Source organism: Colletotrichum destructivum, chromosome 2 (assembly GCF_034447905.1).
Source record: "Colletotrichum destructivum chromosome 2, complete sequence".
NCBI lineage: Eukaryota > Fungi > Ascomycota > Sordariomycetes > Glomerellales > Glomerellaceae > Colletotrichum > Colletotrichum destructivum.
In genome coordinates this window covers 2,510,171-2,535,814 of record NC_085897.1, presented here as the reverse complement: position 1 = coordinate 2,535,814, position 25,644 = coordinate 2,510,171, and the positions used below count along the sequence as shown (strand labels likewise).

The window sequence follows — 25,644 nt, the reverse complement described above, 5'->3', positions numbered from 1 at the left end:
TATCATGCGTAGTCTTCTATGCTTCGGTAAGTTGTTCTTTAAGGGAAAGGGACTTTGCGTGGTGGGATCCTAGGATCATCAAGACATGGCGGGTTAGCGCGAGAGATAAAGAACCAGACTCTCGCCCATGTGGTCGTATTTTGTTTTCGAGATATTCCGCAACTGCCCATCTCAGACTCAGCGAAGGCAATACTTAGTCATCGGCTCCAAATCGATGTCAATAATCCATCTACGATTTCTCTCATCATCAAAGGACCAGAGAACCAATATGGGAGGCCTCAACAAACCCACCGACTTGGACCAACAGCTCATCGGCAAGAAAAGGCCTAGACAGGACCAGCAGCAGCAACAGCAGGAGCTGTGCCAGACAGCGGGTAGCAAACAGGAATGGGAAGAGATCGGTTCAGAGACCAAGAGGGACATTGCTGACTACCAGGCCGACCAGGCCGCCTGCAAGAGCCCTGACTACACCAATATCGGGGGCGTCGTCGAGACGACATTCTCTGCTTACAACGGCGGCGGTGATGACGGCATTGGGATTGGGAAGAAGAGGGGTCTTGCAGATATCGGGAAAGAAATCGGTGCTGGTTTCAACAGTGGAGATGGAACTGAGGAGTCCCAGGGCTCTGACCAGGCCGGGGGTGGTGTGTCCAAGAGCGTTGAGGATCGGGGAAGTTGCGAAACCAAAGAGGGTGACGTTGTTGGCCTGTGTGACGAGAGGGGCTGGCAACCCCAGAACAGTTTCTTAGAGTTAGCAACGGCGGCAGAGGAGAGAACAGATCTGACGAGTAAGAAGCCCACCAGGCAAGAGGCGTCTTACAAGACTTGGGACTGTGCTCACAGGCCGAGCGGCACGCTGGAGCTAATGTCAACTCTAAGAAGGCCGTCTTAAAAAAGGAAGACGTCTTCGTCGGTAGCTAAGGAAAACTACAAGACGCAACGAGCGTCACGCAATCCATCCGAGATGAGAACTCATGACGCAGATCTGTAATCGTTGGATCCCGACTGACGTTACCGGGTCTGAACAGGAATGAGCGACAAGGCCGAATTCACCCACGAAGAGGCAAAGTCTCCCTAAACCTTTTTCGACATAAGGGCATGCAATAAAATCACCCTTTTAGGCTCCGCACGACTTGCTGACGAGAGCTTTCCTGGAGAAAATCGTTCTCGGGTCGCTCAAACGACCGGAAGGAGTGAGTGAGTCACTCTCCAAGACGCAAGTTTCAAAACAGAGGCGCAGCAGCATTGTCGTCCAGGACGCTCCTTAATATTTCATAGCCTACAAAGGAATCATGGATATCTGTTCTTTGCAACCAACACCCGTAGAAGAATGCCATGGTCTTGATGGTGTGTTAGTCAGAGCTGGTAAACATGTGTGTTGACGGGGCATAATCACCGAATCAGAGCGACGCACGCGGCTTAGGCTCCATAATCGACCCCGAAAGGCCCATCCCTGTCCGGCTTCGTTCAAAGCTGAGTGTTCTCCAGTCCACTGTACTCTGTAATCGACAGTCCCTTGCACCTCTGGCGATCTCCTAATGTGCTCCACAAGCCCTCCCTGCAGAGGCCACGATGTCTTGATTCAGGGGGTTCTCTACGATGGTATGCACTATTGACCACGTTGTCGGGACTGTGTAGTAAACAAGACCATGCATCATCATCGAACACTGCCACCGCCATTACGTGGGCTAGTTAGTGACTCTCATCTCGTTTCGGCGGCCTAATCTTAGACGTGAAGAGCAAAGCTGTCCTCAGCTTCGTAATGCCTCGTTTTGGCCTTTGACGACGAGGACAGATCACCGCCGAGCATTGTATCGGTCCATGAGATCTGTCAACTGAGAAACCCGCATGACTTCAGCCAGCACAGCAATTAACTCCAATGCCCATTCACTCGTATACCCCAACATTTGATGCTCGCTGTCGTCTGCTGCAAAGATATAAAGCAAAGGCAGCATCCGCCCTTTGGTTGCTGTCGTTGTTTCTAACAGTACCCAGGCACCTAGTTAGTTTGTTTGCACCTGCAGCTTGAAACCCAATCAATCCACTCCATCCACCGACGACCCTTGAGCGGCAGCAGCAACCTGCCCCGCCATCCCAGAAGCAACCCCGCGCCGCGCCTGCCACATCCCGCAGAGGAGCTACAGTACGGCCTTCTTCGCTTCCTGCACGATCGCCAAACTTTCTGACCGCCTCTCCTCTCTGCCCCTGCCCAGTTTTCGGTGTGTGCGTGTTCCCGAGAGAGACAGAGAGACAGAGAGAGGTCTACCCAACTCCAAACACACGATACCTAGCTTCTGAGTCTCCAAGCTTCTCTCTCAACTTGCTTTCTTTGCGCATTGACCAAATCAGTCAGTCGCAATGGCCACCTCCCTCCCCAGCTACCCCCCTCTCGAGGAGCGGCCGCTCAAGACGACGATTTGCCTCTTCGATGTCGACGGCACCCTCACTCCCGCTCGACTTGTAAGCCACCAACTCCCTCACCCTTCCCCGTTCCTCGACTGAGCCATCTTCCCAAGCTCCCTCCTGACTCAAGCTGATAACGTCCTTCTTTTCCTCCCCAGGGCGCTTCCCCAGAGATTCTCGACCTCCTCGCCCGCCTCCGCCAGAAGTGCGCCATTGGCTTCGTCGGCGGCTCCGACTACTCTAAGCAGCAGGAGCAGCTGGGCAACGCCAGCACACCCGTTACTACCCTCTTCGACTTCTGCTTCTCCGAGAACGGCCTGACAGCCTTCAAGCTCGGCCAGCCCCTCGCTTCCAACAGCTTCATCAAGTACATCGGCGAGGACCAGTACAAGGAGCTCGTCCGCTTCGCCCTGCACCACATCGCCGACCTCGACATCCCCATCAAGCGCGGCACCTTCATCGAGTTCCGCAACGGCATGGTCAACATCTCCCCCATCGGCCGCAATGCCTCCAACGCCGAACGCCTGGCCTTTGAGGAGTACGACAAGGTCCACAACGTCCGCCGCGACTTCGTCGCCAAGCTGCGTGAGCGCTTCGGCCACCTCGGCCTGACCTTCTCCATCGGCGGCCAGATCTCCTTCGACGTCTTCCCCACCGGCTGGGACAAGACGTACTGCCTCGGCCACCTCGAGAACGAGGCCAAGAAGGAGGGTGGGATTAAGTACGAGCACATTCACTTCTTTGGCGACAAGACGGCCGAGGGTGGCAACGACTACGAAATCTACGTTGACGAGCGCACCATCGGCCACTCAGTCAGCGGTCCCGAGGACACCATGCGCATTATCAAGGAGACCTTCGACTTGTGAACCGGCGCCTGCGGAGTGCAGGCTCCACCCTAGATACGGGACGGACGATCTATATCGACGACCGGTTTCGACCCGGAGCGACGAATGGGAAACAACAGACCATGACATGTCGAGAGTGGTGGATGATCTTCTCCCGCATTGAAATTACAGTAGAGCAGATGGAATGACTTTTTTGCAATGACCCAGAGCATAGCCCTGTTCAGCCAGATGTGATGATCAGCAGCTGGCAAGAAAGCAAACACTCACCATCTGGGAACACGGCTGATGCGCGACGTATCAAAGACGAAATATAGATAATGTATCATCAGGTCGTCAAGCTATCGCTGATCGCCCGTTGTCGCCTTTTCTCTTCCGTCTCGCCGGGAACGGTGGGAGAAGAACATTAAAATATCCAACGATGAGAAGAGAAAAGTTTGTTGCCAAGCACCACCTCCCCTCCCCCCCCCCCCGCCGGAAGCAGTCACTCACTCCCTTCCGTCCCTCTACCGACCAAACTCCAGATGGGGCACAATCACCGGCCCGTACTTTGTTGGCGCCGTGAAGGCACCATCTCCCTGTACCACAAAGTCAACCGCCAGGCTCAGCTTCTGCAAGCCCTGTTGCTGTTGCTGTTGCGGCTGCTGCTGCTGCTGGCCGGATACGGCCTCGGGGTCGTACGCAACGACCGCAAGGTAGTTCCTGCGCCCCATGAGCTTCTTGAGCTCCCGCGAGGAGCCGCTAGCGTCGGTATGAAAGATCTCCATCATGTCTTCCTTGGTGTCCGATACCTCGTGGCCGGACTTGTGCCCGTTCTGAGGCACGTAGAGGCTCTTGTTGTTGTGAAGAAGCTTGAGTATGTAGTTGCTCGCCGGCTGCGCGACGATGGGCGACGTGATGACCTGGTACATTGTCTTGTGGTCGCTAGGGTGCGTCGGGTCGTGGACCAGGCCCGCTCCCGCGCAATTGACGTCTGTAGACTTTGTTAGAACCATTCGGATAGTGCAACATGCGACCGTGCCTACCTCCTGACAAAAACGTCATACGAATACCCTTTTGTTGAGATATGCCTTGAAGGGTCCGGATGAGGTAAGTCCTTTCCAGGTCCTTGGAGTCATGCGTCCACATGTCCTTGAAGATCTCGGCGATATCGATCTCACCAAACTGGTTCAGGACGTTGCCCATGAGACCGGACTTTCCGACAGCCTTCTTCACCTGGGTGAAACCCTGTGCCACAACGTCCTTGCCGCCGACGACACCGGCCACCGAGCTCGTGACCTTGCCAAGCAGGTTGTACGACGTGTTGACAACCTTCTTGCCAGTCGCAACGGCGCCAGCTAAGCTCTCGACTGCCTCGAGGCGCGGGTAGACGAGAGGCACGGACACCATCCATATGCAGTGTTGCACGCTAGGCGGCAACGTCGCAACCTTGGGAAAGATGCCCTGATACGTTGGACCGGCCATGACGCGGCTTTGGTTTCTCTCGGATCTACAGTCAGGTCCAACAACAACCACTGCAGGACCAAGATACTTGACAAAGTGCCAGCCCTGGCCAGTAATGGTGAAAAGGTCCGTGTCGTTGCTGACGTTTCGGAGAATCTCCACGGTTGTGTGGTGTTGGAAGAGCAAGTACATTTCGACGGCGATGCGGCCGACGTTCTTGAACATTTGGGACCCTTGCATGTACTCTGGGTACGAGCCGTAGCCGTCAAAACTGATCGGGTCAGCCACCATCGAGAGAACCCCATTCAGCAGTCTGGGTTGCGCTTTCAACTTACATGTCGTGGTCATCAACCTGCAAAACATGCGGGATCTGAGCGAAGGCTTCTCGCAAGTAAGGCTGGTCAAAGTGACTGGTGTAGTAATGGAAGTAGGCGTGGGAGACATCCTCCTCATGGCGCGCCGTCCATTGCGCGTTCTTCCTGTTATCTCTGCCACTCATTGCCAGCCACTGCTTCAGCAACGGAACTTCCTTCCACAATCTGTCGCCGTAGATCTGGTTGCCCAGACCAAGCTGGACGTGGAAGCCGCCGCAGTCGACGTTCTTTTGAAGCACGTCCTTCCACATAAAGCCAACACCGCCAAGTTTCGAGCGCTCGGCCTGAGACGTTGACGCAGCAAAGTCGTTGTTCGAGTGGGCAACGAACCTCCAGCCAATTTCATGGCGGCCGGCAATGACGAACTCGTAGCGCGTACATCCCAGATGCGACGTCACGGCGTATGTCCATCTCTCAGTTCCATGTTCGCTCATGGGCAGATCGATATCGTACTTGTAAAACGTCCAGCGCTGGTGTGTGAATATATTGTGCGGTGTCAGCTGGCGTGGGTTGGGCGAAAGATCGTTACTCGGGTGAATGTGGATGGTTGGCGGCTGTGGTGCGTCTGTCACGATCATGATACTTCCCAGCCATGAGCCCTTTTCAAAGTCCATGTTACAGTACCGCAAGTAGGGGCCAAAGTAGACACCGTTTGTTGGCTGGATCCTGTACATATCGACGCCGGCACTCGGAGGTGGCCCGGAAAATCCAGCAGTTGTCGGCGTCTGAGACGCCGCAACGCTCATGATGCTCTCGGCGTAACCTGGCGTCTGGGGAGGAAACATCGGGGATCCAAGAGACTGTTTTCCAAACATGGGAGATGCGAGAGGGTTGCCGTAGGTTGACGTCGTGGGCGACAGGGGCGCAGCTTCATGCTGCATAGGATCAGGGCCCTTGGGGAACTCCCACTGAGTAGCCTGCGACGCCAAGTGGATATAGTAGTACTGTCCGGAGTTCTGGTCAAGATGCGCAATCCAGCCCTCTGGTAACGGGGGTGGAGATGACGGGCCGGCGCCTTGGAAGCTCGCGGGCGTCTGAACAGTTTGCACAACAGGGGCATTCTGTGCGGCTGACGACTGTCCGTTCTGCTCCGGTCTCGGGTCGTTGGCGAAAGCCGGATGACCCTGGAGAGAAGGCGACGCCAAGCCTGCCGCAGCAGGCCCGACTGTCGCAGGCTTCTTTAGAGGTGGTTGAGCAGCGGAAGTGGCGACGGACGGCGTTGAATCAGCCCTTTGCTGAGCAGGTCGCTGCTTCTCGGCAGGGTATGACGAGTTGCTTGGCGGGGTGACACTCGAGTAGGCCGGCGGAGGGTCGTTCAAGCCTAGCCGCTGGTAGTCCTGCTCGAGGACGCTTACCTGGAGAGCGGGCTGGTCCGCTTGGTTCGTCGCCTGCTGAGGAGGAGGACTAAACGTGGACTGTGTAGGGCTAGTCACCGGATTCATCCCCTGGTATACCGTAGGCGGCCCATGGGGTTGATTCTCCGGGTTCTCGGTGGGCGTCCACGGCCGCGCCGGGGGTGGAGCTCCGCCATACTGGGCTAATCTCTGGGAGGCGGCGGCGCTCTGTGCTTGTTGCGCCTGGAGGCTGGTCAAGGTCGCTGTGCCTGAGATACCGGACGCGGCGTACCGCGCCTCGATGCTACCACCAGGGATGACCCCGGGTTCCACAATCGGGGTCTCTGGCGGGGGTGGAGATCCCCGGCTGGCGCGGGTCGTGGAGGTCGAAGCGGTAGAGGCGAATCTGTTCACACTGTTCTGGCCCGGCATGTCGAGATGATCGGAGCTCTGAGGTGGTCGGCTCTGGTACTGGCTCTGGGCAGGCGGCGTGGGACTTGATGCGCCGGCCGGCGGGGGGTAGTAGGGTTTCTTGGTATAAGAGGGGTAGTTTGTGGTAGAAGCGGTCGGGCGCTGAGGCTGGGGCGCGGTCAAAGGCTTCGCGAAAAGACCACCGTCTTCGCCAGCTGGGCTCTGAGGAGATGCAGCGCCCAGTGGCCTCGGGCCGGTGCCACGTCGTTCAGCGAGGGTAGGGCTTTTCGTCTCGACCGGACTGGCATTCAACCGCGGGGTGATATCATTGTAGTCAGAGCCAAAGCGCTTCGGGGCGGTGATGGTAGGTTTGGTTGGCTTCCCGGGCCGAAGGTCTTCTTCGTCGGGATAAGGTAGAGGGGCGGCAGAGCTCGAGGCGCCCGGAGGCAGAGGGAATGTCGGCTTCGATGTGAAGGGGGACGAGCCCGAGGCCGACGGAGGAGCAGGGTACTTGAAGCGGTCGTTCGACGGGTTGGGACTCTGAGGTTTGAATATTCTCAAGGGCTCAACCGTTGGGCTGTCGCAATCTTCCTCGGCAGGCTTGTGAAGGAACAGCTCGGCGTCAGGGACGCCGCGACTGCGCTCCATGACGGGTCGTGTCAAGGCAGGACAATGTATCTGGTGGGGGGAAGGACAATCTTGCGCAGGTACGCGCAGCGCAGGCTTGGTGCAAGATGCGAGTTGCGCACTGCGAGAGCTCAAGTCTGCAGGCCGGGGGGGAAAGTTATTAATAGGAGCTGCGAAGCTTTGCTATTGTGCCTTGCCGTTGGATGCTGAAGAGGATCGCAGCTGATGGGGGGTTGGTGGGGTTCTTCGAGTCTCGCGGGAGAGGCCGCAGATATGGCCGGCCGACTTGTCAGGCCCGATAGATGGAGAAGATGGGTGTGGCACAGTATATACCAAAATGTGTTTTCCCAAGGAAGAGCAAGAGGTAAACTCGTCAAGTAGATGGAAGCGCGTTCATGAGCAAGATTAAGAACATGACAGATAGGACGACGCAAGCGCCAGGTAAGCGTTTGGGTTCGGCGGCGGGAGGAATTGGGCAGAGTGCGGTGGCATGGGATGGGATGGGATGGGATGGATGTACAGATACTGGGACGACTGGGGGGCTCGTCAGCGGCAAGGGGAGGGGAGGGGAGGGGAGGACATTTACGGCATAGGCAAGTTCCTCACACGGGAGGCCCTCGCCGGGTAGGCATGGCATTTGCAGGGGCAGAGGATGGTATGGGCCTCTTGTATGATGAATGCGGGACAGCTGCCCACGACCAACGCAAAAGTGGGAGCCGGGAGGCATCAGGACTCGCCAACTCGGGAGCCAAAGAGCCTGAAGCGACGTCCAACTACCTACCTAGGTACGGATACTAGCAACTGCATACATAGTATGGAGCCCTGCAGGGTGGCATCTTGCCTAGCGGAGCTCCATGATTGGCTACATGTCGCTGGGCGCTTAGAGTTTGGCCGGCAGCAAATGGCATCTTCACCTTGAAGTTACAAGCGCCTGCCCATGAACGCGAATTGCTTGGCTCGAGAGTCTCAGGCAGCCTAGAGCGTGGCAGCGGAGCCACTCGAGCTCGTAATGCGCACAGGGCGAAATGAGAGTGATTTGTCGCAGTGGGCGATGCGGCATCTGATATCCGGCGAGTCGAGGTGCGCCGAGAAATAGGGGGTGAAGTGCCCGCACATCTGCAGCTCTCGTGGACCATCACTTGATGGAAGCGCCAAACGAGACAAACGCATGAAGACGGCATAATGAGAAAATGGGAGAGAGAAGTGAAGAGACCGAAATGAATGTTGGCCACCTTACTTAGGCAGGCGGGTAGATGGACATGCAAAGAAAGTGAGCAGCGAACAGAACAACATGGAAAGATGCAAACAGATGGGAGGCAACAGTCTCAACTGGTAGACTGAGCTAAGCATTCTAAGACGCTTAAGCCACTTTGCCACATCTTGGCCCAAGCTTTAAAGAGTGATTATCTAAACCATCTTGTCATCGCCAAGTGCTGCGCCAAGTGGATAGACAAGGGAAGGGAAAAAAGGAGTCTGACAAGTTGTTTCTGGGGTGTGTGTGGCGTGAGATGAGTGGTGGTTTTGAAACCTGTCCGACTTGTTCAACCGGCTTAGGGAAGCTACCTCATCTCAGGAAAGCGTAGCACAGGTACAATTTTAGCCAGACGAGCCAACTCCTGAGAGTGGTGCTTGGTCTTTTGGGGGAATTGGGGATTGGGATTGATTCACGCAGGACCCCTGACGTATATCCACATTTCCAAGATTCCAGGCTGCTTTGGCTGTTGGTTGGCCTCCGAAGCCCGCCTCGTTATTGGCCATTCTTCCCATCTATGTCTACCCGTAGGTCTTGTAGGTATCTAGGTGTTAGGCATTGGAGATGGCTTCAACCACAAAACGTCGAAAACTCACAGCTGCAGTTGTAGTAGATCTCGTAGACGTGCTGGCCTTTCGGGAACACGTCTGCAAGGGACTCTAGGCTTACTGCAGTCCCGGTCAAATCATCTCACAACTACACACAATGCTACAACATCAAGGCAGGCACAGGCAAGTCCTCCTTTCCAACCCCTCTCAAACCTCAAAACAGCTCCTTCTTGGACACCGCAGCTGTCGCAAATGCCCCTATAACCGCTTCAACGTAACTGAGCCTTGTGGTTTTAGCCTTTGGGGTTTGCGCTGTAATTGTGCAAGTTCTTCTGATATGTTTTTCGATTGTGGTTTTCAGAGCTGAGTGTAAGACCATGGTGTCTGTGAAGGAGTTGTCTCGAGTTGGATTGGAGAACTTTGGTGGTTTTCGCACTCTTATGGCATTCAATGTCGACTCCTCTACATCAAAGAGGACACAGACGGCTCTCGCCCTTAACAATAGACATCCTGGCGACTTGATCCGAACACGACGAACACTCAGGGGCATATTATTGACTCACACCACAACAAGACTTGACGACTGTTCCACGCAGCAGCTAGACCAGCCACGGGTAAGGCCTCGGCCTGGCGTGCGCGGCCTTTCCCTCCTCTCTCTTCAGTGGCGAGCACTACCGCATCCCACCCCGATTCGAGTGTGGCACACGCACTTCCGCACCTCCTGCTCTCCTCAAAGAATCGCCCTCCGGGACCAAGTACGCCACATAACCCCACAACGGCTCCCCTGCAAGCATCGGTTCCCGGACTCTAGGCCACCCAAACCGACGCCTCAGCTTACTCGCTGCCCCTCAATAACAGAAGCTGCGTAACACAACTGACAGGGACAACGTCAAATAACGAAGTCCATAGGTAATCATCAAGACGCGTCTGTGGACGCCTGGACCCGCCCTAGAGCCATCAAGGCGTACGTACGGCTGGCTCGGTTCAGGGTAGATGGTGGACTAGTCTCACACACCGTCAATGTCGGAGCTCGGTGAGGGAAGACGACTGCCCTCCGGCTTCACCCAATCAGCTCTGGGCCGATCCCCCTCTTCGGGACGCGTGGCGATTGTATGCCTCCCATGTCCTATTCATTCGAAACCTTTCTGATATGTTCGATCCGGGAGCCAAAGGTGTGTTGTACGTTGCTCTGACTGGTTGGGCTGACTACGTAAGTGCTTTCGCCTTCGACCGGTATCAGACGGAGGCGTACGCATGCTCCTGCCTTGCAGAGCTTGTGCTCGTCGCCTGATATATAACATGGTCGTTTCTTCAAAGTGATGTCCGGATGTCTCCTCCGTCTTCAGCTTCACCGGCTTTACGACATTCACGACACATCTTACACCTACCTACCTATCTTTCCTGTATTTTACACGATAAGCAATTATCAAACAGCAGCAATCATGTCTTGGGCAGGGCCAAACGGCAATAACAACCCCTTCAATCGTCCAGGCGGGCCCCAAGGCTTCTGGAATTTGATACACTCTCTCGACCCCAACATGCGCGCCGGCGCCGGCGTCGATCATTCAGCCCCTTGGGCTAACCTCCCCGCCGGCTTTCCCTTTCATGGTTCCGAATTCGGCTTTGGCGGCGGTCCCGGCGGCTGGGGTGCTTACGGCGGTTGGGGAGAGCACCGACGAGGCTTCGGCCACCGTCGCGGCGGCGGCCGATGTGGTGGCCGGGGCCATCACGGCCCCCATGGTCGTCACGGCATGAACGAGGCCGACGAGGCCGATGAGGCCATGCGCGACCCCGAAGAGGCCATGCGTGACGCCCCCGAGGAGACTGGCAACGTCTCTGAGAAGGAGAAGGACGACTCTCCCGGCACCATGCGCGACAGCCCTGATGAGAGTCCCGAGCACGACTTTCCCCAGGGCCCAGGACGGCGCGGTCGCGGACGTCACGGCCGTGGACCCCCGGGCGGCGACCCCTGGCACCACAGCCGAGGCCATCCTCATGGCCACCACGGTCCTCGAGGCCCACCACCGCCGCCTCCCGGCCCCCATCCCCCATTCTTCGGCGCCGGTCACCACCACCCACCCCCGCCTCCGCCTCCGCCATACAACCAGCCCCAAGGCTTTGACTTCGCCAACCTGCAAGAATATCTGAGCCAGTTCGCGGGCCACCCCTTCGCTCAACAGATCCGCGAGTGGGCGACCCGCTTCGGCGGCCTTAACAATCCCGCCACCGGCGACGGCGTCCGCGGCGGTCCCACCTTCGCCAACGATGACGACTCGTTCACGCCGCCCGTCGACATCTTCGCCACGGAGAAGTCCTACATCTTGCACTTCGCGCTCCCGGGCGCCAAGAAGGACGACATTGGCGTCGACTGGGATGCCGAGAAGGGCGAGCTCCGCGTCGCGGGCGTGGTCTATCGCCCCGGCGACGAGGACTTCCTTGCGACCATGGCGTCGAGCGAGCGCAGGATCGGCATGTTTAGCCGCTCCGTCCCCTTGCCGCCTGCCGGCTCCGAGAGAGAGGATATTGACGCGCTGTCCATCACGGCCAAGATGGAGGATGGTATCCTCATTGTTACCGTCCCCAAACTCGAGAAAGAGTGGACTGAGATTCACAAGGTTGACATCGAGTAATCATATACCTTTTGTGTTCGAATGTTTTTGTGCAGAACGGCTTGCGGGACTGGGTAATCGGGATTCTGGACGTTGGTGAATTTTTATGTATCGTTCTCGTAGATTTGTATTCAATAGCTAGGAAACTAAATCATTTTGCACCGAATCTGTGCTGGAGTCTGTGACACTATGACCTGATCCATTTGTCTGCCTTTTGCCATATGTCTTACCATACGAACCGATGTTTTGATTGAAATATGACATACTTTGCCGGGTATGCCCGGAGAAGCACGCGTCGTTGTCAAAATATGTACGCCTTCCTTCCTTCATTTCCCTCCGTCCATTCCTTCGCGACTGCTCTTATCCACTAAAAAAGAACGAAACTGCAATATTGCGCTGCTTCTATCATTGCAAAAAGGGTTAGATTTTGCCAACGAAAGATTACCACATCATACGAAACGATCCAAATCAACAAAATCGATGGTTTGCCTGTCTGTAAAGGAAAACCGTGACGCTTGGGCAAGGTATACAGAGCACAGTTCAGAGTGTCTGTTCAACGTTCGACAAGACTCACACGTGTCGACAATAGTCATAGGTCCTGTGGTCGTGGAGCTAAGCACCGGACAGTCAGGCGGAAGGAACATCAAGTTAGTGACACTACGGTATTGAGGTGAAGAACACTGACGTTTTATTCAGAGAGTCTTATATATGTCATAGATTCTGACATATGTCATGGATTCTCAACCCAAGCTATGCCCTTCTGGTGCAGTTGCCTTGAACAGCTCCACAAGTAGCTCAGGAAGCATGCTACAGGACTACCGCTTGAAAGACATCACCCAACGTCGTGAACACTGGCTTGATTGCAATCCTATCCTGAAGCTGTCCATTAACACACCATGGTGCATTTTCACCTCAAGTTCGGCACTATGACGAGCGATTTTCACCTTCAGATTGCCAACGAACACTCTGACATGAACAGTCTAATGAGGATGCTTGCTTTTAAAGTCAGCCAAAGTCAATCGCGTATGGAAATGATGTGATGCACGAGAAGCCGCAGCAAGCTGTCTCAAGGGTACAGGGGGAAAGTTAAGCAATAAACACGCATGAACTTATGCGATCGTAATGTCAGGAAGAAAGGTCTAACTTCATTTAATGAAGAGCAGCTAACTACTTAGGAACTAAGGTATCCTTACAGGTCTGCCGTGGCCTCAATCAGAAACAACTTTACGATCCACTCCTTAAACAAGCCAGAAAAACGACATTAAGCCACTCCAACAGCGAAGATGCGGCTTGGGTTCCCAAATCATGCTTTTCCTACCCTCCCAGGCCGCAACAGCATCTGGTATCTCTCCAGCTCCCAAGTTTACTCCAAACGCCACTTGGCCGAGTGCCATATCAAGGACCGACCCCTCCAACTTAGTTCAACAGAGAGAGAAAGAACGGCTACTTTACATGCCAAGCCTTTAATAGCTATGCATCAATCCGAAGGTCTTCGTCAAAACAATCGAGGACATCTATGCCTCGACGGCAACTGCCGGGGCGCTGACGGCTGCCGGCTCAGGCTGGTTGGCTTCTTCCTCCTCTGCAATCTCGCCGCCTGCCTCGCGCTCGGCCCAAGCACCCCAGAGGCCACGCTTTGCACGTACTCTGATGGGTGCGCCGAGGGCCTCGCCTTGCTCAACCTTGATTGCGTCCTTGGTAGCCAAGACGAGACATTCGAAAAACATCTTGGTGGCATCGGCCTTTGTCGTCCTCTGCTCCGGCAACAGGTCTTGGAAGACCACGGCGGTGTTTTTGCGCTTCGCAGCGTCATGCTCAGCCTCGGGACCGAAAATATCCCTCAGGATGTGCACAGCATGCTTGGTACCGATCGAGACAGGACCGCTGTCTTGAGGGTGCACAGCGGGAGCTGTCGTCTCGTCGAAATCGGGCATAGGGCTTCCCTGTCCCGAAATAGGTCGAGCAGTGTCGTCATCGTCTCCTCCGAAAGCGATACCTTCCTCGTCAGCCGGAATTTCGAGAACAGTGCCGTCGCCCGCAACACTCTGGTTGCCAAACCCGGCACCCTCAACTGCAAAGACATCCTCCTCTTCCGTGATGAGGCGGGGTGACTTGGAGGTGGCACCGTGATCACTCTCCACATCAGCAATGCCGCTGTCTCGCTTCCTCTTCAACTCGCTGGATCGGCTGACGGCCTCAAGCGAGAGCATGCCCCTTAGTTCAGGCGCCCATCCGGCACTGCGACCCTCGAGCATGATGTTGGAGACGAAACCACCGCTCTTTTGCATCTCCATCAGAGCGAGCACAAACGGATCTCTAGGCAGGAACGACTGAGCTCTGAGGATGTTGCCATGGTTGGCCTGCTGATCCTTGATGTGGTTGCTGGAAAGCATCGTCTGCTCATCCGGCAAAAGAATCTTTCTCTTTTTCGAACGCTGAGGATGGCGAACAACGGTGCGCTCCTGGTCTTCATCCGGCTCGTAGAGATCCGTGTGCTGAATGCGGGAGTATTCCTCTTCGACTTCCCGTGCGAACTCTGGATCGATTTCGGAAAGCGGCGACTCAGAGATACGGGCGCGTGGCATGTCCAGAGCACCAGGAAATCCTGGGGCGAGAGATTGGTCGCCGGTGGGGAATTGGAATTCGTTGTCATCGCCCATCTGGATATCGCCCTCCTCGTCCGCGATACGAACGTTGTCGTCGCCAAAATCGAGAGCCAGACCCAACGAAGGTTCGCGTTCGGGTTGGTCCTTGCCGCGCGGCATAATGTCGAGCTCACTGAAAATGTCGTCCTCCACCGAACGTGCCAGGGGTGCGTCTCTTCCCATCTCGATAGTCGTGTCCATGCGGGTGGGGCGATCATCGATGTCCATGCCAAAGTCAAGTTCAAGGTCGAGATCCTCCATAGGTGCCAATTCCAGCTCGTCGTCGAGAGTGTCTCCTTGGGTGAGGAACTGGCTGTTGTTGAAGTCTTCTTGCAAGTTGATATCGCGATGGCTGACGCGACCCTTACGACCCACCGGCGTAGCTGCAACATCGTCCATTTGCGACAAGAGCCAAGCGGCGTCGGGAGGCGGGGGAAGATCCAGGTTGTCGAGTGGGGTGATCTTGTCAGGCAGCAGCAGCGCTTCGCGGTTGTTGGCGTACAGGTTGGCAACAGCCATATCGTGGTTGTCGCTTGAGCGAAACGCCTAGAAAAGTTAGTAAAGCGCGTCAAGGATAAAACAGAAGGCGAGCGCACCATTTTAATCTTCATTGAAGCCTCGTTGCAATCTTCCAGCAGGTATCGGGCTTTACGGTTGTAAATCCTGACGACACCGAGAAGCAGCTGACCGCTCAGACGAAGGGCCATCGGGGCCTGGCCGGGTGTGATGATGGCCTCTACACTGTCCGGCAGGTTTGACTGCAAAATGTGCGTCTTGGAAAGCTTGCGCTCGATGTTGGCCGACAGCCAAACGCGGGCCAGCGGCCCGCTCTTTTGGAGGAGCGTCTCCGAATAGAACATGGCGGCGACGGAGCAAAGTAGTATGAAGGTATAGCTAAAGAGGAGCAAGAAGCAAGAGCTACTGCTCGCAAGGTATATAGGCAGCGACGCGCGCCGGGGATGGAGGGGCGGTTTACAGAAGCTCTGGTAAACACGAGAACGCGTTGTTGTGGGGAATCGGGTCGCGTTGGGGATGTAGCGATCAGGTCGAGGTCTAACACGCGCAAACTTCGAGGCGCGGCGACATGAAAGCAAATGGTCTCGATCGCGAAAGGCTGAAGAGTGACTTGCAGCGGTAGCGATAGCAGCAAAAGCGCGATGGGCAGCGATGAGGGTGATGGAGGAGGTGAGTAGGAGGGGGGAGTCAAGGTGTAGTGGTCTTCTCTCTCTGGATGCCGTGCCAATGGAGAGGCAAAATGACGGGGCTGGGATTGGGCAGGGGTTGGTCCGCGCAGATTTTGGTGGCATCAGCCACATCACGTGAGAATATGCCCCATTATTCCATCGTCAATCTGCTGACCCGGCGACCATTCCGGAAGCGGCGGCAACGGCCTGCAGAGGTATCTTCGCTTACCGCGGTGCTGCGCAAGCTACTTGGTTCTGGTCTCAAACGCCTCCCTTACCTAAGCTTTCTCAGGTACAACGAGCGGGAGTTTTAACAATACACTGCTCCGTGTGTCTTCATTATGCTCCGGCCTCAAGTCGCTACAGATCCATTCGGAACAAGGGAAATGAGATGAAATCAAACTCGACAGTGTTCTCGTTGAAATGTCATTGGATGCCCTGTGGGTGCAGTTTGGAGCCTCCAACACGATGATCACTGTGCAGAACCTGGAAGCACTGTCTACCTACTTCATCTGGTGTGAGAACACCTTGCTTCACGATAAGATATCATATGCATAAAGCTGGTTGCATGCTTCATAGTGCTCTTGATCAGTCTTTGCTGCATTCAGCTGGTGTAGTTGCCAAAGGTTTAGGCGCCTAAGGTCAATCGATGTTTGTGACTCTTGTTATTGTCCATATGATGTATCACTTGCACTTCTCAATAGGGTACTGAAGTGTACAGATAGTTGCATCGAGCTCGGCATTGCCCGTGATGCTTGGAGTAGTGGCACCCTACGGGCAAGGTACTTCCGCACGCGGCGAGACTCTCCCAAGGCCCTGTCCCAGGGCCCCCTGTTTAACAGCCACGGACCCGCCTAAGAGGCGCGCTGGCACGCCTGTTCCTGGGCCAGGTTTGGCTATGCGTTTGCTCAGTTGGCCAACGGCACACGTTTTCTCATCTCTCGCCACGACATCCATCTGTTCTTGCCCATTCAGCATTCACGAAACTATGTCTATGGACCAAGCTCCCCGCAATTGATACCCTGGCGCGCGCGCGATATAGGACCGTTTGTCATTCGATCACGACCCAATTTCGAGATCCGACCACATAGCCTCACGCCTTGGCGCATGCCTCCTTTACGCCTTCCCATTGACAAATGATCGACACTGGGCGTACTGCAACTATTCGAAGGTCGTGACCGAGGTTTTGTTGCCTCGTCATACGCAGACATGCAGTGGCCCTGGCACAAGAGGAAAGACTCCGACGATGGCGACACTTTGCTGCCCCTGGCGACCAAGGTGCCGAGCATCAACGGCTTGGCCATGGATCCTGTAGAAACGGAATCGTCGCGATCGAGGCCAGGTTACGTTCGGACCACATCGGTGCAGTCAAGAGTAGCCATCCCCTTCGTCACATACGATTCCTAGCTTGAAGCTAACCTGGGCTCCCCTACAGACCATTGCCGACGAGTTTTCCTCCATGAGTCCAGCAGAAGCTGCCAGCCGGCTTCAAACTTCTCTTACTCACGGTCTGTCCCCTGCCGAAGCCTTGAACCGACTCAGCGACTATGGGCCGAACGAAATCCCCCACGAACCCCCCGAACCACTGTGGCTGCGGTTTATTAAACAGTTTCAAGAACCACTCATTGCCCTCCTGCTCGTTTCGGCCGGGGCCTCGATATTTCTGGGCAACACGGATGACGCGGTCAGCATCACTGTAGCGGTAACCATTGTCGTCTCGGTTGGCTTTGTGCAAGAATACCGGTCGGAAAAGTCAATAGAGGCACTCAGTCAGCTAGTCCCCAACCACGCTCACCTTGTCCGGTCAGCCGCCAGCAAAACGCCGGGCAGCGCTCGGACTCCCACATGGCCGCCGCTGGGCTCAATGGACGGCAACGAGTCGGTGGGATCTACTACGCCGGGCGAAGAAATGCTCGAGGCAACTTCGTCAAAGGTCATGGCCTCGCAGCTTGTGCCGGGAGACCTTGTCTACTTCACCACGGGCGATCGTATCCCAGCAGATATCCGGGTCACCAAGGCAGCAGATCTCACTATTGACGAGTCGAATCTTACGGGAGAAAACGAACCAGTTCGCATCACGGCCGAAACAAAAGTCCGAAATCTCTTGTCCCCCGCATATGGAGCAGACACGCTCCAACTCCCGAGTCCCTCTGCCGTATCTGACAATAGGGATACTGGCGGAAACGGTGACAACAACATTGCTTGGATGGGCACCTTGGTGAGATCCGGCCACGGCCAGGGTATCGTCTTCGCGACGGGCGGGAGCACCAACTTCGGAACCATTGCGACCAGTGTTTCTGGGACGGAAAGCCCACGCTCACCTTTGCAACTTTCCATGGACGACCTTGGCTCCCAGCTTAGCAAATTCTCCTTTGGCGTCATCGGCCTCATTTCCTTGGTTGGCTGGCTGCAGGGAAAGAAGCTGCTCGAAATTTTCACGATCTCCATCTCTCTAGCTGTCGCAGCTATTCCGGAAGGCTTGCCAATCATCGTGACTGTCACTCTGGCTCTCGGCGTTCATAGGATGGCCCGCCATAACGCTATTGTGCGTAAGATGCCCAAGGTAGAGACTCTGGGCTCGGTGAATGTCGTATGTACCGACAAGACAGGTACGCTCGCAAAATCGGAACTCGGTGACAATATGAGTCTTGTTGACATGCGTTCCAGGAACTCTTACCATGAACCACATGACAACGGCCAAGATGTGGTACTTCGGTGCCAATGACGCCATTGATGTTGAATCCGACGATGAAGCCACGGAAACCAAGCCGGACCCTGCTACTCTACGAATTCTGCGTATTGGTAATATTGCGAACAACGGACGTCTTGCACAGCAGTACACTGAGAACGGTGCAGCTGCTAGAGCAGTGCTTTCGTCCACACAAGGAACGGACTTTGCTTCGACTTACACACGCTGGTGTGGACAACCCACCGATGTTGCCATGCTCGATCTGCTTGACAGATTCAAAGAGCACGATGTCCGCGAATCCATCGGTCCGCGCCTAAGCGAAACACCCTTCAGCTCTGAGCGTAAGTGGATGGGCGTCACAATCGGAACTAACGACAAAGAGTTCGCCTACATGAAGGGTTCCATTGATCGGATTCTCGAAGCGTGCGACACCTATCTTACCCGAGATGGCCGAGAGATCGTTCTCGACTCCGCGCGCCGTCAGGAGGCGTTGCAGGCCGCAGAAGCCATGGCTTCGAAGGGTCTCCGCGTGCTTGCTTTTGCAAGCGGCGCTGTTTCGCGATATAGGGGCAGGGCTACGCTGACACCCACTCATCGCACCAACACACCGGGCGAAGGCCCTCGTCCCCAACCCGTGGACGAGACTTACAGGGGCCTCACATTCGCTGGGTTGGTTGGAATGAGCGACCCGCCGAGGCCAGGAGTTGGCAAGGCGATTAGGAGATTACTCCGGGGAGGTGTCAGAGTCGTCATGATCACAGGTGATGCCGAAACAACTGCCGTCGCTATTGGCAGGCAGCTCGGCATGCCGATTGCTAAATCGATCGAACACGCTTCCAGCCAAGCATCAGTACGTCCTGTTTTGCGGGGGGAGGACGTTGACGCCATGTCAGAGCAAGAGCTTTCACAGGCCATCCAGCATACCACAATCTTTGCCCGCACGAACCCGGACCACAAGCTGAAAATCATCCGCGCTTTTCAGGCCAGGGGCGATATCGTCGCCATGACTGGAGACGGTGTCAATGACGCCCCGGCTCTGAAGAGAGCAGATATTGGCATTTCGATGGGCCTGCATGGAACCGATGTTGCGAAGGAGGCGGCGGACATGATTCTTACCGACGATGACTTCTCTACCATACTTCGAGCAATCGAAGAGGGTAAGGGAATCTTCAACAACATCCAGAACTTCCTGACGTTCCAGCTGAGCACAAGCGCGGCTGGGCTGTCCCTCGTTCTATTCTGCACAATTCTCGGGTTCAAGTCGCCCCTAAATGCGATGCAGATCCTCTGGATTAGTACGTCTTCCATTCATCGTGATTGCATGACTTCTGCTGACACTCTCCAGACATCATCATGGACGGTCCGCCTGCGCAATCACTCGGCGTCGAGGCGGTTGATGCCGATGTCATGAATCGTCCCCCTCGCAAGCGTAACGACGCGGTGCTGACGAGGAAGCTCCTCTACAGAGTCTTGACATCAGCATCCATCATCATGATGGGCACTATGCTCGTCTATAGACGTGAAATGCTTGCGGATGGGGAGGTTAACCGCCGCGACACGACCATGACTTTCACTTGCTTTGTACTCTTCGACATGTTCAACGCCTTGGCCTGCCGATCCGAATCAAAGTCGGTTTTGCGAGGCGAAGTCGGGCTTTTCTCAAATACCCTCTTCAACTGGGCCGTCTCGCTCAGCATCGCGGGCCAGTTGCTCGTTATATACTTCCCATGGCTCCAGGAGGTTTTCCAAACAGAAGCCCTGGGCTTCTTCGATCTTGTCGGCCTGTTGATTCTTTGCAGCACGGTGTTCTGGGCGGATGAGTTTAGAAAGTACTGGAAGTACTCCAGACGGCGCATAGGCGGTGGTTATAGTCAGGCAGTGTAGACCAGAAAGCATGATTCATACAAGGTGCAGGCGATTGCGCCTGTAGACGGCCTCAGCATATATGTAAGATTTTCAATACGGTAAATAATCAACGGCCTTTCCAGGAGGGATTAAAAGAAGAAGAAGAAATTTCAATTGCGAACTCCCCGTCGACTTTTCGTTCGGCGCTCGTTGAATATGGCCAGTTTGCAGGTCCAATCTCAGCCCCAAAGTTTGCTCTCTCCCTTGCGCCCCGCACACCTTGGCCTCGCTTATCGGTGAACAGGTACACCGAGCCTCCTCCTACCTTGCACTTCGGGCCAGCTTACACCTTCACCCAAACCCCAGTCCCTTCCCCCGGCCCGAACAAGAATCCCCTACCTCTGCTGGCAGGCAAGGTAGCTATGCACAATCTCGCCAGCTTGCGCCAATGTCAACACTCACGAATGGCGTCTCCTCCCATCGCGCGGACAGCGACAATGCCGCCAACGGCGTGCACGGCGCTGCGGCCCGACCCAGCAGTGGCAGCAACAGTACCATTTACGCAGCCTCGAGCGTCACCGAGGTGCGCGCCGCCCTCGAAGCTCTCCACGCCCGCGAGTCGACGATAACAAGCCGCCTTGACGCACTCCTCGGCTCCCAGGCCGATCTTGCTCGCGAGTTGGGCCGTCTGGACTTGCTGCGCGCGGGGCTTGGGAGTCAGGTCATTGCCGCGCGGTCCGTTGGCAACGACATGCTTTCCACGGCGGCGGACACGGCCGGACGGCTGAGCAACAAGGTGAAGGAGTTGGATTTGGAAAAGAGCCGGGTCGAGGATACGCTCGAGGTCGTCAACCAGGTTGTCGAGCTCAAGGCTTGCGTGCAAGGTGTCGTGGGGAGCATGGGTGCCCCGCAGGACTGGGAAGCTGCTGCAGCGTACCTTGCGCGAGCGACGCAGGTGCCAGAAGACATCACCAAGGGCAAGTTTGCCTCGTCGATTGTTCCGTCCGTCGAGGTGCCTGACCCTCCATGGACGACGCTCGAGAATGCCAAGGAGAGCCTGTGTGGGCTGTTCCTGAGGGAGTTTGAAAAAGCGACCAAAGAGGGAGACGGTGCCAAGGTTACCCGGTTCTTCAAGCTCTTCCCTCTCATTGGCAGAGGGGACGTTGGACTGGATGTCTACGGACGGTATGTCTGCCAGGGCGTGGCTGGCACTGCACGATCCGTGTTGAAGGAGAGCCCCGGGGTCCAGGCGAGAAAGGAAGGCTTCTTCTATGCCAATGCCCTCACCAGACTGTTTGATCATATTGCACGGATCGTGGAGGGCCACGGGGGCCTTGTCGAACGACATTACGGCTCTGGCAAAATGGTCCGCGTTATCGAGCGGTTACAACAGGAGGCAGACGTGCAGGGTGGCATCATCCTCGACTCCTGGAGCGACGAGCGCGATGTCGATAGACGGCTGAAAGATGTCAAGAGCTATCCCTTTTCGTTTTTAGTCCAGAGTTTCTTGCCGCAGCAGAGGAGCGGGACGCCGCGGGTCAATTCGCCTGCGATGGGTGCCGGGGCGAATCAACGCGATAGCGAGGATGAGGGCGTTAACATGAAAGAGGTGGACGGCCTTCTTAGTGAGATCGCCATCATGCTTGGACGGTGGTCTCTCTACTCTCGGTTTCTGGCAGGAAAGACTCGGGTTAGTGTCAGGTTCACTTGTCTAGGAATTCTTCTTACTAACAGGAGATACAGAATCCCTCGTCATCCGAAGACGCTCCACTATCCGTGCCGGATGTTGTTGTCAAGTCCAACCTCAAAAAGAAGGTTTCTGACAAGCTCACGTCCCCGTATAACACCATGATGACCTTCTTCTTCCGACGGTCAGTTGAGAAGGCGTTTCAGCTGGACGAGTCGCCGAGCGGGTTGTCTCTCAGCATGAACAAGCACATCGACACAAACCAGCCGTTCATTATCTCTGCGGTGGACGACGTCATGTACGTCGTCAGTGCCGTTATCCAAAAATCAATATCAACGTCGCAAAGAGATGTCATTGCGTCTGTGATTCCCACCATCGGCCGGGTTCTCAGCTCTGATTTCGTCGGCATGATTCAGCGAAAGATGCGCGACGAGTCGTACCCCAAACCTATTGTACAAGGAGGGTTCCCGCCAGAGGACAAGATCATTCAGTTCATCGTCCTGATTAATAGTCTCGACACCGCTAATGAGTATCTCGGGCGCATCATTACGAGCAACGTCGGGAGCACGAACGATGCATCAAAGACAAATGGCGAGGCATATGAATCGTCACTTAAAGATACATTTCCCTTCGAAAAGGACGTTGCGTTCGTGGCTTCCGCCCTCAACACCTTGCACAGCTCCTTCACTACCAAGTCGACTGAGCTCCTCAACGAAGGCCTTCAGGTACTCTTTAAGCAGGTCGTTCAGCCGCGTCTTCGACCGGTGATTGCCGAAACCTTCCGCGATGTAGATTACTCCCTGTCTGAAGAGGAGCTAGCCGAATTTGCACAACAGAACGACGAGGATGAAGAAGAGATGCTCGATCAGGTATCACGGCGGTTCGAGCACGGCTGGGACCAACTCATGAAGCCCATCTCGCGACTCTTGACTGCTCACACGTTCACAGTCCTGCATGACTTGACAGCGCGCTATCTCTCGCGTGTACTTGAGCGTAGAGTATGGGACGCCCGGGCCAACGCCTATGGTGTCATCCGCATGGCGCGCGACTTTTCCAGCATTGTCAGCACGGTATCCAAGGGTAATTACGGCGTCAGGGAGCTGTTTGCCAGAGTGTCGCAGATACTGATGGTGGCCAACATGGAGGAAGAAGAGTGGGAGGAGATTTCGGTCCAGCCTGACGATGAGGAGGACGGTATGATCTGGGTACTGACCGAGGACGAGCGGCGGCGGGCCAGGCACCTGACGTCCAGAGAGCGTAGAGGGTGATGAAGCTGAGAGCAAGCAAGCATTGTCCAAGATATTAGAATACGGAAAAATCGACGAGAGATGACCTGATTTCAGAAGCGCGCGGATCATGATAGAGACGTCTGCCAGGATGGGTAGATTGCAAAAATACAATAATTCGGACAACTGCCAATTCTCCCGTTGTCTGGATCTATCTGATTTACTGAGCTTGAGCTTATGACAACTCCATGCCCAGTCCTTAAACGTCTCAATGGCCAAGCACATGCTATGGTTTGGCTTCGAGAGTGCGATTTCTTTAGGAGAACCGGTAATTGAAAATGCAATTTTTAAATGAGAGAAGCACGTACTTGTCTGAACCTCAAAACTCGAGCTACGGGACAAAACCTTCATTACGAACGGCTGACTTTTTCGGACTCCGGAGCACTGCGTGGCATCTATCATACGTCAACAGCAAACCAAGGAAGCTGATAGGTGTAACAGGGCTTAAGCTGATGCTTGAAACGGCGTGAATACCGGACTGGCTTGCGGGGCAGTTGCGGCCGGGCAGCCACTTCCGTTCTCGTGTTCGGCCGGCACCGGTCTACACGTGGAAGCGCCCTGGCGGACATCTCAGTCTCCACTGAAATCACATCAGCGGTTCCACTAGAAACCGATCGGCGTGAGGCGACTTTAGCGGCTGCTGTCACTGCATTTTAGCAGGCAAGCCCCTACGGCCGATTTCTCAAACTCGGAATTATCGCCGCTTGTTGGTACCTAGAGTGCGGTCACCTCTCACGCTCACCTTAGCCTCATCCAGAGAATTTTTCTTTCCCCCCCAGAATGACTCAACTTTCATCCACTCGACCTGCATGAAGACCTTTTGTGATACCCGATTCTCTCCTATGACGACAATCTATATGCTTCTTTTTCTTCTCTTACGATATCGGAGATGAACTACCTCAGACCCTCCTTCCATCAACTTTAATTTTCCAATCCCGAATACCCAAGCCATCTCTCACTCGTTGCTGGAATACTTCACGTTGGCTTTCACTCATCGTATAAGTCGACAGATTGCGACATTCAGCCGCAACTGTCTACGACTATTATCGACGCACCACCATAACACCAAACACATCACCACCATGGAGACCAGAATCGTCCAGGTTGAAGCTCAAAGGTTGGGAAGTTTTAGGGACGTCGAGGGACCTGAGAGGTTAAGCCACTGGGAAGTCACCAGCACCGCCTCGGGTTCGTCAATAGGCGCCCTCCGTGACGCTGCAGAATATATACGCATCAAGGACACCCCCGTGGCCTTCCCCACCGAGACGGTCTACGGCCTGGGTGCCGACGCGACACGGAGCGGCGCTGTCAAAGGCATCTACTCCGCCAAGGGCCGGCCATCGGACAACCCCTTAATATCCCACGTCTGCGACCTGGATATGCTGAGGGGACTGCTGCGACCTGAGAAGCAGATGACCAACGCGGACTCGGCGGGGAGGGACCCGATCCCTGAAATTTACAAGCCGCTCATCGAAAAGTTCTGGCCCGGCCCCCTGACGATCCTGCTGCGGAATCCGGAGCCAAGCAAGCTCGCACCCGAGGTCACGGCGGGCCTGGCGAGCTTTGGTGTGCGGATGCCGTCTTCGCCGTTGGCCTTGACGCTGATCAAGCTTGCCGGCGTCCCATTGGCCGCGCCGTCCGCCAACGCCTCGACCAAACCGTCTCCCACGACAGCGCAGCATGTTTACCACGACCTGGAAGGGCGCATTGAGCTGATCCTGGACGGTGGAGCATGTCGGGTTGGTGTAGAGAGTACTGTCGTTGACGGGCTCTGCGACCCGCCTGTCGTTTTGAGGCCCGGCGGCGTGAGCATGGAAGAACTGCGGACCTGCGCCGGGTGGGAGGGCGTCGTCAAGGCGTACAAGGACGAGAGCGAGACAGGGAAGTCTGCGCCGCGGGCACCGGGGATGAAGTACAAGCACTACAGTCCCAAGGCAAAGGTTGTGCTGTACGAATGGGGTTGTGGGGCGGGGACCGAGGGCATCATGCCCGAGGATCTGCAGAAGGCGCTTCTCCAGCAGAACGGTGATGTCACTGCTACCAACGGTTCAGGACCGACTTCGATAAGAATTGGAATCATCCGGACGAGGAGGTGGAAGACCGCGGGAGGGCTGCAGACGGGCGTGCTCCAGGTCTCCAAGGTCTACGTTGACGGGGCTGCGGCAGCGAATGCCAGGGACGAGGCGGCGTACGAGGTCCAGGAGGGCGAGCTGCAGGACGCAGAGAAGCCCATGGCGACGATTCTCGACATAGATCTGGGAGACAACACCAGGGGCATCGCTCAGGGGCTTTTCTCGGCGCTGAGAGATCTGGACAGGAGAGGCGCCGGCGTCATCTTCGTGGACGGCATTGACGACAGGAACGACATCGCCGAGGCCGTAATGAACAGGCTCCGTAAGGCGGCTTCGGAAATTCGGGCATAGACGGACGAGCGTTCTCTTGAACCAAGAAGAAGAGTAGAATCA

At 55.6% G+C, this 25,644-nt stretch overlaps 8 protein-coding genes across 8 annotated transcripts; 6 read left to right on the top strand and 2 right to left on the bottom strand.

The window, feature by feature from the left end:
* Nucleotides 1-268: 268 nt before the first annotated feature.
* On the top strand, nt 269-1,078 carry CDEST_02997 (uncharacterized protein; the record flags this gene model as incomplete). Its single annotated transcript, XM_062919156.1, has 2 exons — nt 269-788; nt 1,029-1,078. The coding sequence occupies 2 exons, from the start codon at nt 269-271 to the stop codon at nt 1,076-1,078; spliced, it is 570 nt and encodes a 189-aa protein (XP_062775207.1).
* Nucleotides 1,079-1,789: 711 nt separating this feature from the next.
* On the top strand, nt 1,790-3,662 carry CDEST_02996 (Putative HAD-superfamily hydrolase, subfamily IIB, HAD superfamily, phosphomannomutase, cap). Its single transcript, XM_062919155.1, has 2 exons — nt 1,790-2,460; nt 2,562-3,662. The coding sequence occupies exons 1-2, from the start codon at nt 2,359-2,361 to the stop codon at nt 3,267-3,269; spliced, it is 810 nt and encodes a 269-aa protein (XP_062775206.1). The 5' UTR covers nt 1,790-2,358; the 3' UTR covers nt 3,270-3,662.
* Nucleotides 3,663-3,721: 59 nt separating this feature from the next.
* On the bottom strand, nt 3,722-8,047 carry CDEST_02995 (Putative WW domain, phoD-like phosphatase, metallophosphatase domain, WW domain superfamily). Its single transcript, XM_062919154.1, has 3 exons — nt 5,024-8,047; nt 4,271-4,959; nt 3,722-4,218 (listed from the first exon to the last, which is right to left on the bottom strand). The coding sequence occupies exons 1-3, from the start codon at nt 7,453-7,455 to the stop codon at nt 3,752-3,754; spliced, it is 3,588 nt and encodes a 1,195-aa protein (XP_062775205.1). The 5' UTR covers nt 7,456-8,047; the 3' UTR covers nt 3,722-3,751.
* Nucleotides 8,048-10,676: 2,629 nt separating this feature from the next.
* On the top strand, nt 10,677-11,864 carry CDEST_02994 (Putative small heat shock protein; the record flags this gene model as incomplete). The annotated part of the gene is made up of 1 exon (XM_062919153.1): nt 10,677-11,864. One exon carries the CDS (start codon nt 10,677-10,679, stop codon nt 11,862-11,864), a length of 1,188 nt encoding a protein of 395 aa, XP_062775204.1.
* Nucleotides 11,865-12,966: 1,102 nt separating this feature from the next.
* CDEST_02993 (Putative rad21/Rec8-like protein) lies at nt 12,967-15,804 on the bottom strand (the record flags this gene model as incomplete). Its single annotated transcript, XM_062919152.1, has 2 exons — nt 12,967-15,034; nt 15,085-15,804. 2 exons carry the CDS (start codon nt 15,802-15,804, stop codon nt 13,358-13,360), a joined length of 2,397 nt encoding a protein of 798 aa, XP_062775203.1. The 3' UTR covers nt 12,967-13,357.
* An 804-nt stretch (nt 15,805-16,608) lies between these two features.
* Nucleotides 16,609-20,347, top strand: CDEST_02992 (Putative P-type ATPase, HAD superfamily, P-type ATPase, transmembrane domain superfamily). The gene is made up of 4 exons (XM_062919151.1): nt 16,609-17,046; nt 17,108-18,281; nt 18,340-19,656; nt 19,707-20,347. The coding sequence occupies exons 1-4, from the start codon at nt 16,882-16,884 to the stop codon at nt 20,243-20,245; spliced, it is 3,195 nt and encodes a 1,064-aa protein (XP_062775202.1). The 5' UTR covers nt 16,609-16,881; the 3' UTR covers nt 20,246-20,347.
* Nucleotides 20,348-20,654: 307 nt separating this feature from the next.
* Nucleotides 20,655-23,161, top strand: CDEST_02991 (Putative oligomeric Golgi complex, subunit 4 protein; the record flags this gene model as incomplete). Its single annotated transcript, XM_062919150.1, has 2 exons — nt 20,655-21,896; nt 21,950-23,161. The coding sequence occupies 2 exons, from the start codon at nt 20,655-20,657 to the stop codon at nt 23,159-23,161; spliced, it is 2,454 nt and encodes an 817-aa protein (XP_062775201.1).
* Nucleotides 23,162-23,888: 727 nt separating this feature from the next.
* CDEST_02990 (Putative threonylcarbamoyl-AMP synthase domain-containing protein) lies at nt 23,889-25,624 on the top strand. Its single transcript, XM_062919149.1, has one exon. The coding sequence runs from the start codon at nt 24,262-24,264 to the stop codon at nt 25,600-25,602; it is 1,341 nt and encodes a 446-aa protein (XP_062775200.1). The 5' UTR covers nt 23,889-24,261; the 3' UTR covers nt 25,603-25,624.
* Nucleotides 25,625-25,644: the final 20 nt, after the last annotated feature.